This window comes from Acomys russatus, chromosome 1, assembly GCF_903995435.1.
Source record: "Acomys russatus chromosome 1, mAcoRus1.1, whole genome shotgun sequence".
NCBI classification, from domain to species: Eukaryota; Metazoa; Chordata; class Mammalia; order Rodentia; family Muridae; genus Acomys; species Acomys russatus.
This window is the reverse complement of record NC_067137.1, coordinates 67,999,256-68,018,575: the sequence shown is the minus strand read 5'-3', so window position 1 is coordinate 68,018,575 and position 19,320 is coordinate 67,999,256. Positions and strand designations below refer to the sequence as shown.

General features: G+C 39.9%; 1 protein-coding gene across 4 annotated transcripts in view; it reads left to right on the top strand.

The window, feature by feature from the left end:
• Slc25a21 (solute carrier family 25 member 21) overlaps positions 1-19,320 on the top strand; it is a 526,752-nt gene that overhangs the window by 390,119 nt on the left and 117,313 nt on the right. For all 4 annotated transcript variants that reach the window (XM_051146419.1, XM_051146428.1, XM_051146439.1 and 1 more), the window contains exon 3: positions 5,425-5,508. In XM_051146419.1, the coding sequence (XP_051002376.1) occupies positions 5,425-5,508 (84 nt within the window). The remainder of the gene's footprint in view (positions 1-5,424; positions 5,509-19,320) is intronic.

Here is a 19,320-nt window from a genome sequence, read left to right as displayed (position 1 = left end):
GCCATGCAGACAAGTTTAACATGGGCTTCACTGAACACACATTTACGTCAGTTGGAACACTGCTGCCATGGTTCTTGAGAAATGGAGTCTGGGAAAGCAATACATTGCCGTACATTAGGTCTGTTTGAGTGTGGAAATTGAGAGGTCCTTCCTGGCCCTGGTGGCTATCACAGCAACTTGCTCAGTGCTTCGGGTGGAGCAAACGGCCCATTGCTAAGCAAGCTCCCGTGTCTAAGTGCATGCAACCCTGCACTGGCAAGCCTCATGGCTGACTGTTCCCTTGGCTCCCTTGCAGAGCTCCAAGGGTTTGAGCCATTCCCCTTTCTTTATGTTTGATTCTGACTGGATGTTAGGCACTGAGTAGATCTCAAGTGTTACTGTGTTGTCCCGTTTGTGTCTTTGGCAGCAACTGTTCTTTCTATTAAATGGAGTTACTCAGATGGAGATTCCAGATGTGACCAAACTACTTTTATAAAGACAATAGGAAAGTCCAAGTTTTCCTTCTCAACACAATTGAGAGAGAGCCGGCTTTGTCTTTGCAACTTTAGAGTTATATTACATGACTGGAAAATTGTCTCCTGAAACATAAAGAGAATTTGTTAGCACAGAATGCAGCTTGAAAAATGCTGACGTAAAGCGGAAAGGAAGAAGGAAATTGCTCTTTTACATGATTGGCCAAAATGCACTGTAATTATATCTACTTAAAACAGCTTCCTTAGAAGAACTGATAACTCCCAGTCACAGTAAGTCATGTATCATGTAGCTAAACATCACATATATCCCTGTGCAAGGTGCAAGCACGTGATCTATGAGATGCATGTGGGAGAGACACTGATCTCTGACTTCACTGTGTTGGACCCTCTGCTCTGAGCCTTGCTGTTTGCTGTGCTCTGCCCTCCTCTATATTGCTCATGCAGTGCAGCTGTGGCCATTTAGCCTGTGTGGCTCCTGCCTGCCATGAATGCAGCATCACTCATTAAACCACTGGCTTCTGCATGAAGCATTTCTCACCGTCTCCCTGACCACTCTTAATTGCCTGTTCTGAAATGGGATTGAGAACTAATGAGGTCCAATCACAGACCTTTAGCCCAAAGACATCGTTCCTTGTTTTCACTTTTTGCAGGCTAAACAGTCAACCTGCAGGAAGTTTATCTCCAGTGTCAAGATAGTAGTATTACTAAAACTCTCTGGCTGGCATCTGATGTCCCAAAATGCCATTTCTATACCTTTTTGCTTTGCATTGACATCATCTCTTTACCAATCTCCTTCATCTAGGCACACATTTCTAAAATTCAGAGCCGTATCTAAGATGTAGAACATACACCCCAAGGGATGGGGTGTATATGACATTATAGTGCTCAGTAACTCACAGTAATTGAATGTAAAATGGATTGTGATTATTACTCTTTTATTCTGAAAAAGAAAAGGAATTTAACCTAGGTAGTAAAATGCCTATATTTCTAATAGCCAGGATAGCTATGCATGTTTGTTCAAGTCTGCATAGTTGAAGTTGTTAATATTATAGACAATGCTGAAGTTTCTTATTTTTGAAAATCTTTTATTAATTTATTCATATTCACCTCAATTGTTATCCTCCCATTCCTCCCTCCCTCCCTCCCGATTCCCCCCTTACCCCCTCCCCTATGTCTGTGACTGTGGGGGACCTCCTCCCCCTATATATGCTCTTAGAGTATTGAGTCTCTTCTTGGTAACTTGCTATCCTTCCTCTGAGTGCCACCAGGCCTCCCCATCCAGGGGACGTGGTCAGAAATGGGGCACCAGAGTTTGTGTGAAAGTCAGATTTCATTCTCCACTCAACAGTGGAGAATGTCCTGTCCATCTGCTAGTCTGGGTAGGGGTTCAAAGTTTACTGCCTATATTTTCCTTGGCTGGTGCCATAGTTTGAGGAGGACCCCAGGACCCAGATCCGCCTGTCATAAAGTTCCTCTTGTAGGTTTCCAGGACCCTCTGGATCCTTCTATTTCTCCATTCTTCCATGCTTCTCTCACCTAAAGTCTCAATAGGATGCCCTCCCCTCTGACCCACTTTCCTGGTAAGTAAAGTTTTTCATGGGACGTACCCCTTGGACTAGTGTCTCGACATAAGTGAATATATACCATTTAACTCTTTTTGCTTCTGGGTGAACTCACTCATTTTGATAATTTCTAGTTCAATCCATTTGTCCACAAATTTCGTGAATTCCTTGTTTTTAATTGCTGAAGTTTCTTAACCTCAGCAGTTAGAGAGAGGTTAAAGTTGACATGAATTTGGATGCGCCTGCACCGGTCCATCTGCTGATTGACAGAACTGTCTAGAAGCAGGGTCACACAAAGAGCTGAAGTGCTGAGCTACAGACAAATACACTCTGCTGAGCTTGGAGTTTTCTTACCTGGCTACCCTCCTGTAAGCCTGCCTAGGTCTGCATCCACCCTGAGGAAACCACATGTGCTAGCAGTGTGTCACGGTGTCCTCCTGAAGGGAATGCAGGCAGGATGCTGGTGTGGAGGAATGCTCCTGTCATCTCTCCACTAGGAAGCACAACTTTCCTTCGATGGCCTCTGTTCCTTTCTCCACCTGGACTGCTTTCCATGAGTTGCCTCTATTTGCCTTTTGAATCCCATGAGGATTCATCTCCTTTCCCTTCCTCATTATCTTCCTGAGCCTTCACAGAGAGCAGTAAGCCCACCCTGAGCCCCAACCCCTGGACTGCACAGTGCCAATGCCACTTACCATTTCAGGGCTTCGGGGTTAGCAGAGACGCTTATAATTTTCAGTTCTGTTTTCTTGTGCTTCTTCTGCTTCTTAAAAGTGGAAGTAATGTGCTGAATCACTGTGAAACCTGTAACATCCTAGGCTGTACAGCACACGTCAAGAAAATACTTGGCAGATTAGAAGAAAAGCATCCACACAAGAAGTTAATTGAGGTGAATGTATTTAGTGAAAGATTATTACAGATATTATGAGAAGCATCTATGTACATGTGATGCTTTTACAATAAACCGAAGTGTTTTAAGTAATTTTATTAAACAAATATAATAAAAGAGTGCTTGATTTCCCAACTGAAAATGAGAAAATGTAATTTGATAATCAGCAGTGAATAGGGGCTACAAATGTGAAAATGCAGGAGATAGGCATGCTTATTTAGACTAGAAAAGAAAATGATATTTTGGAAATTGGTCTGTATGCTACACAGTAATTTGTTGGACAAACCCACACATAATTCTCCTATTGCATTGCTTTCTGTTTTAGTGTTAAATCATTGTAAAATATAAAGTTATCTCATCTACATGCTGTAGTCCAGAAATGCCCAAACCATCAAGCTTGTTCTTACACCAGACAGACCTCTTACTGAGTGTTTCGAGCCAGTGGTATATGCACACAGACATGCCTCTGCATCTTAAACAGTTCGGGTGGCTCATACTCTTCTGATAAGTTCTGAATAATTTAGTTTTTATATGTGTGTGTGCGTGCCCATGTGTATATACATGTGTGTTTGTGCACATAAGTGTGTTTTCGCGTGTTTCTACGTATGTAGGAGCACATGTTTATGCAGGGACATGTGTGCTTGTACATGTGGAGGCCAGAGACAACCTTGGATGCCATTCTTCAAATTTAATCTGTGCAGACTTCTGGAGGCAGAAACTGGTGTGTCCACCTGTCCAAGTGTGCACTGCCATGCCTGGCTTTTTCACATGGGTCCTGGGGGTTGAAGATGTGTCCTTGTGCTTTCACAACAAGGGCTTTACAGGCTGAGCCATCTGCATAGCCTCACACAATTTAAAGTTAGGAGTGTAGTTCTTCTAAATTGATTGTGCCAGTGGAGTGGCAACTCTAACTAAAAGCCTCACACTATTAAGATGAATATGTCATTTTAAAATTTAGCAATAGTCAGCACAGTGTTGTGGAATATCACTTGCTGTATTAAAGATGAGCAGGAGAACATATTGAAATATCAACCAAAACCGAATTATAGACAAAAAAGACTCCCTCATGCCAGCAGCCTCTGCACTCTGGTTTCATGTCCTCATATAGAGGTCCATTCTGCCTTCACAAGTGTTCTCCACTCCACACACACCCTCTAAATGACCCAGTCAGCCAATGGATATTATTAGTTTAGGGATTTGCTTGTGCCAGACACTATTCTGGGAGATTCAGCTGACACAAGCCTAAACAGATGCCATCCTGATCCACCAAATTATCAACTTTTCACTTTATAAAACCCAGTGTAATTTCAGCTTTACTTCAGTTGTCCAGTGGGTTCAAGCAGAGTGATGTAGCCGCTCTCATGATGAGTCTGGTAGTTCAGCATAATTCTCCAGACACTAGACCTTCAAAGAACATTATCCCTAGAAGAAGAGGGATAATAGCATAAGGATAATGATATGAAAAATATTTTGAGCTATATTATATCAGGAGTAATTCTGAAAAGTGCCTATAAGGGGAAAAGGGGGAACAGGTGGAAATTATGGCAGGAAGCAGAGGAGGAGAACAATCGTAAACCACAATTCAGAATAAAGAGCTAAAAAATGAGGGAACGGAATTTAGTATAAAGAGCTTAAATGAGGGATAGACAGACCAAATAAACCAGAGTGTAGATTAAAAGTGGTATATTAAAATTGAATATGTATTGTCACATCTTTAGAAATAAACCCCAGGCCAAACACATAGAAGAGTTAAGCTGTCATATTGCTTCTGCCTTTGGTGGACCATGGTGGAAGACAAATATTTATACCAAGAAAACAGAAGATGGAAGAGGATAGCTTCAGAAATGGAGGACATCTTCACTGAGCAACAGTGATGTCCAGAGCAGTGCGCTTCTGCAAAGACCTTGTCCAATTGTGAAGTTGGGATGGTAAACTGTAGCCCAGCATGCAATTGCACGTCTTCCAATGGCTGTGTGGCAGAATTTGTCCAAGTTCACACTCGGAATCTAACTTGTACCATATTAATTCCTCTGTACTTTTCAACTTTGTATTAAATGCCTATTGAGGATCATTAATTAAGGCTTGAACTGTGTATTCTTTCACACACATCTTCAGATTTCTAAAGTATGTATTAAGACAACACATGGTGCCTGTGAATGCTTTTCACGTGCACATAAAATCTAAGCACCTTAGATACATCTGCCTGGCTGAGACACAGAAACATGGGCTCTCAGAAAGTACAAAGCAACAGCAGAAAGGTAATATGGTAGAGACTATATAAAAACAATAATTCAATAAAATCTATAGTAATTATGAGAATATTTTAATTTATATTTTATTCTTTATGGATCTAATTGCATTCTTCTTTTTTACTTTTATTTTTTTATATTTAATTAAGAGAGTATTTTAAACTACTTAGGAATTCTAAAACTTAAAAAAAAGAAAAGCCCTTTGGCCAAATTTTTAATGTGTGTTTTCCTGTTGTTTGGCTTCTTTCTAGGTTGCAAGTTCAGAGAAGCTTAATGGACCCACAAAGTTATAAAAGCCTAGCAGACTGCTTTCGGATGATTTTCCGAAAAGAGGGGTATGTAATGTCTTTCATTTGTGGACTGCATATTGATATGGCCATTTAAATGTATTTCTAGTTGACAAATTTTCTTGTTTTCAATAGTTTGCCTTCCTATTTTGTTATATTTTTTCTTATTTGATTGAAAACCAAATATATGTGTATACACACACACACACACGTATATATATTACCATATATATAATGGTAACTACTCCAGATTATGATACTAAGGCTATTAAGTTTAATCAATTGTATTATCTAAACGTAATAGTTATTTTTACTTTGGGAATTAAATATAATACCAGAATTAATTTCTTGTATACATAAAGGTTTAAGAATCTATAATCAACAGGGTGTTGCGTGGTAGTGCACATCTGTAATCCCAGCACTCTGGGAGGCAAAGGCAAGAGGATGGCTGTGACTTGATGGTTTGGGTGTTTCTGGACTACAGCATGTACATGACATAACTTTATATTTTAAAATGATTTAACACTACATCGAAAGCAATGTAATAGGAGAAGTGTGTACGAGTTTGTACAACAAATAATTGTGTAGCATACAGACCAATTTCCAAAATATGGCTAAGCAAATATCTCTGTAGCAATTGAGTCTTTTGGAAATATGAGAAGTACTACAGTTGGGTCATCTGGTAGACCTATTCTTAGCTTTGGGGGAGTTCTCCACGATGATTCCCGCAGTGGCTGCACAGTGGTAAAGCAGGGGTCCCATTTCACCATATCCACAATGGCATCTGCCATCAGCTGTTTATTCGCCCTTAGCCTGTGCTAAGATGAGATTTTGCGTGTGTATGCACACCCACGTGCACGCAAAATGTGGCATGTGCGTAGAGGCCAGAGGACAACTTGTGGAAGTTGGTTCTTTCTTCCCACCATGTAGGTTCCAGGGACTGAACTTGGGTTGTTAGGACTGTCCACAAGTGTCTTTACACCAGCCCGAAGTTTAATAGTGTTACTCTATATACTCAGAATTCTCCATGCAACTCTGTGAGGTAGGTTCTCTTCCAGTTGGGCAGATAAAGGAACTAAAACTGTGAGAGGTTAGCAGTAAGTGTTAGAGCCCAGGCAGCTAACCTGGGCTCAGCTAACCACTGAACTGAGAACTTCATTTGTCGGGCGATGCTATCCGTAGCATAGTGCTTAGCCATTATTTCAGCAAAAACTCTACCATGGATTTCTTGCCATGCCAGCACAAAAAATTCATTTATGTATGCTATAGCTTATAAAATGAATCTTTTTAGTGATATTTGTGGGATTTTTCTACGTTTTCACTATTATAAACAACATATTCATCTATATGCTTACATACCTATCCTTATATACCTAAAAACTTATAAGATCAAACAAATGTTATGCCATTTTTATTTTATAGGTGTTAAAAATTATTTTCTATGTATGTACTGACTTTGTGCCCTTAATATTTAAGAATTATCAGTTCTTCTCATCCTCCCAAGATGGAACCTTATGGATTATTACTTGAAGAATCTGTCACTAACATGAATGTCCTGTTTGCCATCTGATAGCAACTAAGAAATGAAGCTGTATTAAATATTACTGGCACTGAACACACTTTTATGTCATTAGGGGTGATTTCTTTTTGTTGTTGTTGTTGTTATTTTTTTTTATTAATTAATTTATTCTTGTTACATCTCAATGTTTACCCATCCCTTGTATCTTCCCATTCCTCCCCCTCCCCCATTTTCCCATTATTCCCCTCCCCTATGACTGTTCCTGAGGGGGATTACCTCCCCCTGCATATTCTCATAGGGTATCAAGTCTCTTCTTGGCTACCAGCTGTTCTTCCTCTGAGTGCCACCAGGTCTCCCCCTCCAGGGGACATGGTCAAATGTGAGGCACCAGAGTACGTGAGAAAGTCATATCACACTCTCCACTCAACTGTGGAGAATATTCTGACCATTGGCTAGATCTGGGAAGGGGTTTAAAGTTTACCTCCTGTATTGTCCTTGGCTGGTGCCTTAGTTTGAGTGGGACCCCTGGGCTCAAATCTGCCTATCATATTGTTCTACTTGTAGATTTCTAGGACCCTCTGTATCCTCTTATTTTGCTATTCTCCCATGCGTCTCTCATTTAGAGTCCCAATAGGATGCCCTCCCCTCTGTCCCAGTTTCCTGGTAAGTGAAGGCTTTCGTGGGACATGTCCCTTGGGCTAGTATGCAGATATAAGTGAGTGTATACCATTTGATTCTTTCTGCTTCTGGGTTAACTCACTCATTATGATCATTTCTAGCTCAATCCATTTATCCACAAATTTCGGGAATTCCTTGTTTTTAATAGCTGAGTAGTATTCCATAGTGTATATGTACCAGTTTCTTTATCCACTCTTCTACTGAGGGACACTTAGGCTGTACATCTGACAAAGGTCTAATATCCAAAATATATAAAGAACTCAAGAAATTAAACACCACCAAACCGAATAACCCAATAGAGAAATGAGGCTTGGAACTAAACAGAGAATTCTCAACAGAAACACTTAAAGAAATGCTCAACCTCCTTAGTCATCAGGGAAATGCAAATCAAAGCAACTCTGAGATTCCATCTTACACCCATCAGAATGGCTAAGATCAAAAACTCAAGCGACACCACATGCTGGCGAGGATGTGGGGAGAGAGGAACACTCCTTCATTGATGGTGGGAATGCAAAGTAGTATAGCCACTTTGGAAATCTATCTGGTGCTATCTCAGAAAAATGGGAATAGGGCTTCCTCAAGACTCAGCTATTCCACTCCTTGGAATATACCCAGAAGATGCTCCAGCACACAGCAAGAAAATTTGCTTAACCATGTTCATAGTAGCCTTATTCATAATAGCCAGAATAGGGGTGATTTCTTGCATGAATTAGCTGTTTGATCCTTTACCTATTTTCCTTGGGTTAGTTCTTTCTTTATTATCATGGATTTATAGGAAGTTGGTACAGATTATATCATAGACATAAGTTATTTATTACATATATTAAAAGCATTTCCCCTAATTTGACTTTTTAATCTTACAAATGTAATGGTTTAGGGTGTCCCATATCATGTTTTTGTGGCTGTATTTATTTTTCCTTTGAGTTATATATCACTGTCACACTAAAAGAATACAAAACAAAACAAAAATATCACATTCTTAACCCCAAGTTAATAAACATTTTTCTGATATTTTACATTGACATTTTTAATTTATCCAACAATTCTTTTTATAGTCTTGTGTATAAACATTAAATTTAATTTTAAATGATTAGCCAATTGTCAAAATATCACCCGGAAAATCCATTTTTCATCTGCTAGTTGGAATTAACAAACATCTGAAATCACCACCCCAGCTGTCAACGCTGCTTCGTTGCATTGTCTATCTATACACAGGCATCATGCCTTTCTAATTATTCTATCTGTGCCAGTATCATACTGTTTTACTTGTTTTATCAGCAAAGTATTTGGGGACCATGTAAAAACATGCCCTCTGGTATAAAGATCAAATTCCTGTCCCAGTGTGTATGCCTCTACCAGCATTCGCTCCTTCTTCTTCTTCAGGCTCATTTTTCACACACAGATGTGCTCTAGGAAAAGCCAGTACTGTGAGCGCTTCTGTTCTCTCACTCTTAGAACTTTTGCAAATTGGCTTCCTGGAATACCAAGTCACCTAATCCGCCTAAGGAACCCTCTTTGCTCGAAAGTGACCTCACATTTCACCATCCCTGCCCACTTTTACTCTAGCGTATATTGAACTGGTTCACTTCCCTCTGCCTATATATGCTGCATAAAATGTGCCCTGTCTTGTCTTGCATCTTAAACCTTCAATATGTTTCCCTGAAGGCCATTTCTCATTCAGCATTGCATTCCCAATGCAATGTTTGGTCTGAGGAGTGACAGTATAAGAGACACGTGATTCAAAGTCCTCATAGCTCTCCTATACTCCCGCAAATCAACTAGAAAAAAGGTCATACTATGGTCCACACTCTCTGAGGATGTGATAACAAAGAGTCAGACATTGCTGACATATTTATGTTTATGATAAGGGTTATGAATCATGCTTGTCTGCTCAATAGATATATACAACTTTTAAAAATCGTAGTGTATTATCTAGTCAATGAGATGACCCTTTCCAGCAAAGGAGTCCTGTTCGCATAAGCAAGCTCTGTAAACTGTAATGGATATCTCTGAATTAGATGCGGGTGATCCTTAGGCAGGCTCTTTATTTCATTTATGTTTTAGGGAAAACTGATGTCTCTGCTTTGATATCAAATATTACAGCAAACACAGTGTGTGTGGTCCTTGTATAACAAAATTGGCTTTTTCCTATACTGTACATATAATTGCTTCTACAGAAAATTGACCCTTTTCTGCAGTGCCTGTGGATCTGGACATGCTGTTGCCCAAAGATCAGAGAGCTATGCTCTTAGAAATGAAAATATTTTTTAAAAGATACAAAAGAAAAGGCTGCATGTAGATCTTGATTCCCAACAAGACTATATGATAGCCTTAAACTAAACAAAAACCAACAAGCAAAACTGAATAAAAGAGTGAGAAAAAACTTTTAATACGTGTGGTTTTTTCTTAGTAAAATCAGGTATTTTTTTATTTTCTTAGTTGGTTTTTTTTTTTTTTTTACTATACTGTCTTTTCAGGCCTGGCTTCCTTTCTTAGGTGCATATAGGCCTGCTTGAGATCTGAAAGGAAAATCTCTCTAGGTGGCGAAAGCTTAAAGACTAAAATCTTTGGTATGTCTGGGCTCTGCACACACACTCATTTCCCCACAGTAAGGGCTGAAGTGGTTGGTCCTCACTACCATTCATAACAATGCAATTCCCACCTCAGTGTCCAGATCCTAGTGTTCTATAAAGAAGATGCTTCCTCAACAACCACAGGTTCTGCTCCATCTGCTCTTCCTGTTTTCTTCCTAAACATGTAGCTTATGCTTTTGTTAAAGACATGGCTTTCTAGACCAGCATCATTTGTTGAAGATGCTATCCTTTTTCCATTGAATAGATTTGGCTTCTTTGTCAAAAACCAATTTACCATATGCTTGTGGATTCATTTCTGGGTCTTTGATTCGATTCCATTGATCAACCAGCCTATTGCTTTGCCAGTACCATGCTGTTTTAATTACTGTTGCTCTATAGTACAGCTTGAGATCAGATATGGAGATTGCTCCTGAGGATCTTTTATTGTATAGGATTGTTTTAGCTATTCTGGGTTTTTTGCTTTTTTATATGAAGTTGAGAATTGACCTTTCAATGTCTTTCAAATTTTTGTAGGTGTTTTGATAGGGATTGCATTGAATCTGTAAATTGCTTTTGGCAAGATGGCCATTTTTACTATGTTAATTCTCCTGATCCATGAGCAAGGGAGATCAAACTACTGTACTAACCACGGACAATACAAGTAGTAAACATTGAACCTCTACTCTGATCTAGCCAATGGACAGGACATACTCCACAGTTGTGTGGAGAGCAACTCTGATATGAACTCCAGTGCCCCATATTTGATGACCTCCCCTTGGTGGGGAGCCCTAGTGACACTCAAAGAAAGAATAGGCAAGCTACCAACATGAGACTTGATAGCCTATGACCATAAAGTGGGGGAAGAGATTCCTCTTGGTCATGGACCTAAGGGAGGGGAATAGGGTGGGCGTGAGAGGGAGGGAGGAGGATACAAGTGATGAAATAACAATTGAGTTATAATCTGAATAAATTAATAAAAAAAGACATAGTTTTTTTTCCATTCCAGCTTTTCAAGAGTGACTTAATTTAAAATTTCTTAAAGCTTTGCAAACTCTAGACATTTTCATAGTTTGTTTTCTGTTTTTCCCCAGAGCTGAGGACCACACCCAGGGCCTTGTGCTTGCTAGGCAAGGGCTCTACCACTGAGCTAAATCCCCAACCCCCATTTTCATAGTTTCTAATTCTCATAATTTATTTTCACCAAGGAGACTGCTATCTACAATGTAGAAAGGAGAACTCAGAAAAATGAATGAAAGAAAGATTTGTCCCTGTCACTGTAAGAGCATCTCCATTGTCACCATGACTTGTCCCCTTTCTCTAGTTTCAGAATTAAACTAACCAAATACATCCATCTACCGTAATTAAGTAATCCTGAAAGAGGACAGGCACAGCCAACTTGATTAGGGAAGTCTAAGCCAGTAAGTTTCATTTGCAAGCTTACCTGAAAATCCATGCCTGGCATCCCTGCCTACATGTGTTCGTGCATCAGGCCTCATTTCTTTTGGCCTCAGGGTATTTCATAAAGACTTTCCTGGTCTGATTTGTATCTGTCACTCTCAAAAGACTGCTTACCTGGAGAGAATAATGTACCCTGACCAAGAAGGTAGTTCTCACAGGAGAAGATGCAATCGTTACTCCTCAGCTGTGTTGACCCCTGAAGATGAAGAAAGCAGGAGAGGAGAGAGGAGAATTGAAATTTTCCCAATGAGTAGCATGAGGCGAAGGGTAGGGGCTGGTGGTGGCAGAAATTATGTTAGTAAACCCAAGATAGTCTGTCCACCCTCACCCCGATTCTTCCTCCACTGCTCCAGTGTCTATTCCTTCTGAAATAAAGAGAAGAAAGGGATTTAACAAAACTTAAGTTATCCTGAGAGAACAGGGAAAAGAAGACACTGTATTTCATCAGTGTTGCACCCAGCCTATGAGGCTTTCTCATGTTGTCAACACAGCACACCGTTTTGTATTTTGTGTGAGGTGACTGAACATCAGACAAGTTAACAACTGTGTCCTAATCATGTTTTTTTTCCTATTCTATTGTGTTGCTTTCACTGAAACACCACATTTTATTAGTTATTGATTAGAAAGAAGACAATATGGAAATAAAGCCACAGTTTTCAAGTAGCTATTATATAATTTTTTGGTATTTCTTTGTTCAAATCACACAGCAATTCAAATCATCCTTTTACTCTTCCATAAGTGACTATAAAAGCCCCCAACAACTAGAATATCTTCAGTCAACCAAATCTTGGTGATTCTGGGGCAGCGCCTCAAACCCCTGGCAACTCAGGGCTTAATCCAATCATGCCACATTCCTTGCAGCCAAGTGCATAAGTTGGTGGTTTTTAGTCAGTCTGCTCTCATCTTGTATGATCCTTAGCTCTCTTATGACAATAATTCTTGGGCATTAGTATGCTCAAGGCCAGTAACCAGGAAACAAGCAGGTCAGATTAAACTCAGCTTCAAATGAGAAACATGTTGATTGCTGGTGCCTTCCGAAATATGGTATTCTTCAGAAAGTATTGCTGTAGAAAATCTGTGGTTGCTTTGGGGAGAGCATTTGAACTGTGTTTTGCTTTGCGATTTGTTTTCGGTAACCACTGATGCTGCACCAAGGATCATCTTACAATCAGAGCGCTTGGTGATTATAATATTTTCTAGTTAAATGACATTTAAGGCCTCATTTTATGAGCTCCAGCATAATTGGCTAATTTGGTAAACTCCAGATGTGTGAGATAATGTGCCACTCATTTAAGTGCCTTTCAGACGGCATAAATGGCACAGCCCCAGGAGGTATAATCACTCCTTCTTGTTTTCATTAAGAAAAGGAGTGAGTGGCTTATGACACAGACAAAGGAAGTAAGATTCTACCAGTCTAAGGCAAGAGCTTGGTAAGATGTGGATGTTTCATTTTTATCAGTGGACTCGCTCAAAGACCTTCAACTAAAGTGTCTTAGTGAGTCTCCTTTTCCAAGCGTGGTTTGCCGAGCCCAACGTGGCTAGCTGGTTTGAAAGCACCCTTGGAAAAACAGATTGATCTACTCCTGCAGAAAATGCCTTGAAGCATCCCCTTGCCTCGTGTAAGGGGAGACACTGGGGATGAATAGACGAGGGCAAAGCTAACTCTTCCTAGACCTATGAATTGTAGTCATTTTGGTAATCAACACCTTTACCACCTGACTGCAGCTTCCCAAGCCCATTAGTTGTTGCTGCTGGGTTTGGGTTCTTTTGTTTTGTTTTGTTTTGTTTTGTTTTGTTTTGTTCTTTTAACAGCCTTCAGATCATCCACTGAGTATTGCCAGGGTGGCATGGAATATGTGGCTCCCTGGTCCTGTAGCTGGTCACTTGTATCTGACTATAGCTCTAGTGACTTTCACACACAACTGAGCCTTTACTCAAATTGGTTCTGCAAGGCAGAACCTGTGACATAACCTACAGTATATTAGTGTTATGACATCATTGCTTTTGCGAGTCTGGCTTGCTTGAGTGTGCCCCTTAAAATTTTGGTTGTATAGGTGCAGATTATAATTTGGAGACCCAATCATAGTAGCTTTATCCAGCAGGTCTTAGAAATGATGAGCCAGGGTCCGGTATATGGCATCTGGCAGACTAAAGCCAGTATGTTCTTCTGTTTCTTCTGTTTTGAAAAAGGAGGCACGTGATTCCCAACTATAGATGATATGGGTACAGTATCATCATTCTTAAATGATCTGTGCTTCTTTGACAGATGCGTGTTTCTCAGTATGATGTACTGAAGAAGAAACACTTTGGCAAAAGAACACAGATGATAATGCATACATATCATCCACAATCAGGCATTGATGCTCCTTTGATGTCCTCATGGACTCCAGGATAGTTATCCTACACAGGGATTTAACATATGTGGGACAAAGGATTTGGTGTTTTATCTTCATTGCTGAGCTCTTGCACTTTTGGAATTCACTGGATGTGATTTTCACATATCTTTCTAAGTGGAAGAGGAAGACTCCCTATCCCTGCAGTATTTATATGTCTACAACTATGACCTGGCCTCTATCATTTGTGAAATGTGTTCATGAGCATTATTGTACCCAATACTCAGAGGTAGACAGAGGTAGAAAACATAATTCTGGTTTTCTAGTCCCTAAAGTATTTGTTGAACTTGTGCCTATCCTTTTAGATGCATGAAGTCATCTTTTAATGGTTTATAATACCAAATATACTGTAAATATGTTATACATAGTTATACTAATCATTTAAGAGAAAACAATGAAAGGAAAGTTTATATTTAATCAATACAAATACAGTGTGTCTTAGTTAGGATTACTATTGCTGTGATGGAACACCATGACCAAAAGCAAGTTGGGGAGGAAAGGGTTTATTTGGCTTAAATGTCCATATCCCTGTCTATCATTGAAGGAAGTCAGGATAGGAATGCAAACAGGGCAGGAACCTGGAGTCAGGAGCTGATGCAGAGACAATGGAGGGGGCCTGCTTACTTGATTGCTTTTCACGGTCTCCTTTCTTATACAAGCCCAAGGGGGAACCATCCACAATGGACAGGTCCCTCCCCCATCAGTCACTAATTGAGAAAATGTCTAACAGCCAGATCTTATGGAGGCATTTTCGCAATTGAGGTTCATCCTTTCAGATGACTCTAGCTCATGCCAAGTCGATGCAAAACCATCTAGTATTTTTTTTAAAGATTTTTGATCTATAGTTTATTGAATCCCTAGATGCACAATTTGTACATATATGGCCAATTGGAATCATTTGTACAAAGGGTTGTGCGGTAATAACTTGAACTCTCAGTTGGCTAGCAATTCCGTGTTGTGAGTAAAAGAAGAAAGGGAAAGAAGAAACATAAAGAAAGAAGTCAACGACTTTTTTCATTTAAAAAAGCCATTGAATTCTGGCGTATTATCTATCCTCTCTATCTTTCCAGATTACCTGATACTAATGCCTAGGCCAGCACTGTTGGTGTCAGCTGCTCTGGATAATAAAGTGGAGTGGGCCCTTCCCAATCTCAACAGTCAGAGAGCACATGTTGAGTTTTCAGTGTCCAGTTTTCACTTGACACTGTCTCATCCTCCCGTGTCCCAGAGACCTGTTTCCTTTTTTCTTACTCTGAGGTCTGGTGTCAGCGCCGAGACCTTCCAATTATCATCACTACAGATCATAAGCTGACAGTCACTCTGGACGCCTCCAGCCTCACACTCACCATGCTTTCCGACTTAACCAACTGGTCCTTGGCAGGGATCTGACTGTTGCCACAAGATAAGTGAAAACGTCTGCAGTGATGTCAGCCCATCAGCAAGGGCCAATTGAGATACCAAACACAGCCTCTCTCTGTGCTTGGTGCTGACAGCAAGGAAGGGAGGGCCGGATATCAGGGGGATCTGTCATCTTCCTGGGAGATCTGAGTCTTCATTCAAAGCCCGAAAAGAAGTGCCCCAGTGGGAATGTCTTCAGGCCTTTATCTGAACTTATTCTAAGTGTCTAATAGGCTAGACATGTCATTGGATGGCGGCGGCGGGGGGGGGGGGGGGGGAGATGCCTTTATTCAAAGCAGGATTCACCCTCATATGAGAATGAGGAAGAAAAGGTACTAAAAGCATTGTTCTTCATGGGCCCAATTCTATAACCATAGGAAATCACTTAGGTGGGATTCGACATATGGGAGAATAACAGGGTGAATACTTTCTCTGCATCACTGAGCTCATGCAGTTTGGGAGGAGTTTTATGATGCTACCTGTGCTTTCTGCTCATGTCCTCTAGGTGATGTGTAACTTGAGGAAGAGAAAGACTCAGGCGCTAGCCCCTCAGTAGTGATATATTTACAACTATGTTCTTGCCTTTACTGTTTGTAAAATGTGTCCACACACATTGCTGTACCTAGTACTCATGGGACTTCACAGGTTCATGACTGCCAATGTTCTATTTTCTGAATCTCTTTCATGCTTAAAAGGGAATAAATTCTACCATCGGGGGATTGAATGTTTCAACACGCTTTACTTAAGGGGGGTGGGAATGGGAAGATACAAGTTTGGAGCTCTGGAGGACTTTCCTTGTTGAGAACTTGGAAAAAATAATGTCATTATGTGAGACATCATCCTGTCCCCACTAGAAAGTGTGCAGTTAATTGCTATGCCTAAAGGAAAAACAGAATGAAAACAGAAACTCACTTTGATTTTAAATGATAAAACTTCATGAATCTGCTTCCACATTCAGGCATAGAATTTGGGTGACCTAAACACATGTCCCTCAGCATAGTCTTTCAAATATGGCTTCAGATGAACTATCTCTTATTCCTTTAAGAGAAATGGGTCAGGGAGAGAGACTTTTTCTACATGAAGTGCATGAGAAACGATGATGTTAATAAGTCATCACAGCATAGAAAACAATCTGACATAGATTTAGTTTGTGTATGGAACTCTTAAAAGAGTGAAGGCCACATTGCCCAAGTTGTCAAGAACATGGACAAAGGCAGCTGCCCCTGCGCTAATGTCAGAAGTTGGTAGAATGGCTGTCCTCACCATCTTACCTTTGAAGTTTAATAGTGGGAGCTCTGCACTAGCAAGATAGCTCTTCACGTAAGGCACGTGCTGCCAAGCTTGACCTCCTGAGTTTGAGCCCTGAGACCCACATGGTAGAAGGTGAGAACCAATTGACTCCCACAAGTTGTCCTCTGACCTCCATGTGCACATCATAGCACACATACATATAGACATAATAAATTAATTTAAAGGTTTTTAAAGAGTAAGATCTCTTGGGATGTAAAAAAAAAAATAAACCTTTTGGTGGTGATGCAGTCAAAATTAATGCCAGGCAGATGTGATGGTGCAGAACTAAAATATCAGCACTTGGGAGACAGAGGGAGGCAGATCTCAGGGTTCGAGGCCAGCCTGGTCTACTGAGAGAGTTCCAGGACAGCCAGAGCTATACATAGAGACCCTATCTCAAAAAAAAAAAAAAAAAAAAAAAGGAAGAAAAAAATTAATGCTACAATTCTTTTATCCCTCTTTGATGTCTTCTGTCACCACTCAAAGTGGAAATGGGAAATGTTTTCCTGAATCTGTTTTCTTATAGAATCTCTCTCCCCCTCCCACCCTCCCTCTCTTCCTCCCTCCCTGTGTCTCTGTCTCTGTCCCTGTCTGCCTGCCTGTCTGCCTGTCTGCCTGTCTGCCTGTTCTCTCTCTCTCTCTCTCTCTCTCTCTCTCTCTCTCTCTCTCTCTCTCTCTCTCTCTCTCTCTCTCTCTCTCTCTCTCTCTCTCTCTCTCTCTCTCTGTGTGTGTGTGTGTGTGTGTGTGTGTGTGTGTGTGTGTGTCTCCAACAATCCATTGCTTTAAAATGTCCTGTCTTCACTAACATTTTCTTTATGGCACTTCCTGTCATCAGAGATTGTGCTTTTTTTAATGTACATGGGAGAAAAGATCAAATAGTCAATATGAAAGGTAGACAATGAAATATTCAAACTTTGTAGTTATCTAGCAGGGTCTCTCTTTCTGTGTGTGTATGTATGTGAGGGAGAGAGAGAGAGAGAGAGAGAGAGAGAGAGAGAGAGAGAGAGAGAGCATGCTGGTGTGCATGTGTATATATTATATGTAGAAGACAGACATAGCCTTGGTTTTGGTTATTGGACATTATCCAGTTTGATTCAGAAACAGCGTCACTCTGTTCGGGAGCTCAGCACGTATGGTCGGCTGGCTAGCCAGGGAACCCCTAGGCTCCTCCTCCTTCTGCCTCTTCGACTCTGGGACTGTACGCACACACCACTACTTCTGGCATTTTTTTATGTGGGTTCTGGGAATTAAACATGGGTCCTTGTGTTTGTAAGGCAAGCATATTATCAACCAAAATAAATCCCTAGCCCCTAGGCAGGGATTTCTTAAGTTATTTTATTGTGACAAACTATATGTAACATAAAAATTATCATTTGAGGCATTTTAAAAACATGTAGTTTGGTGCAACAAGTCTTTTGATGGTCCTTCCCTAGATCCTTTCATTTGCCAACCTGACACTGTGCCCATTAGACAGCAGTTCCTCATCCCATCCTTCTCAGCCACTGCCAACCTCAGCTTCCCTTCAGCTCTTCTTTATAGTTTGTAATATGTTATTATTATTACATACTGTGCAGCACTTGTCCTTTTGTAATTAGTTGATTTATTTCACTTAGCATATGGTGTTCAATGTTCATCTATCTTAAGGCATTGGTCAGAGTGTCCCTTCTTTTGAATGAAGGCTAAATGTCTTGTCATAAATAAAGCTGCATTTTGTCTATCTTTTCACATCCAGTGTCGATGTACGTTTGCACTGTTTCTACCTTTGGGCTATTGTAAATATTACTTTTTAGGTCATAGGTGTAGAGATCTGTCAAGTCTCTGTTTTCAGTTCTTTGGGGAATGTAGCTGTGAGTGGAATGTCCAGGTCACATAACTATGTGTAACTGATACTTTTTAAAAAGTAATAATAAATATTTTCAAAGGCATAGGGAGAAAAGGTATGTGCTTTCAGTAGAGTTTGAAAAGTGTACAAATATAGATAAAAAAAACAAAGAAGTTTCTAATGGAAATCTTAAAACAGTAAAATGTAAAATAAATATTTAAGCAGCAAGTATTCATGTCACATGGTATATTATCATATTCACTTTGAGAATAATTTGATATCAGCCAAGACACTATATTTTATAGTATCATAGAATATGTAGAATATAGCAGTAGCTAAGCAATAGTGCACTTAGTTGATTATACATTTATAGCAGTAATAATAATTCATATGCTTTTATGATAAATCATAATGTTTTATAAATACTAATTTCAAGGTACAAAAACAATATTATTAGCTTGCCAAGTGCCAGGCACCTTGCTAGGTGCTTTGTATACACTAATTCACATTGTTATAGCAGCGTCTTTACTGGTGAGGAACTATGATCTTTCCATCCTATTGGTGACTTACCCAAAGTCAAACAACTATGTAACTTGTACAATTCCTCTCAGTTCTCAGCATTTGAACTCAGGTGATCTGGATCCAGATATTTACTGGTATTATATTAAAAGATATACTTTTAAATGTAAATAAATTGTAATTTTCTGGCTAGGTATTTAGTGATTGTCA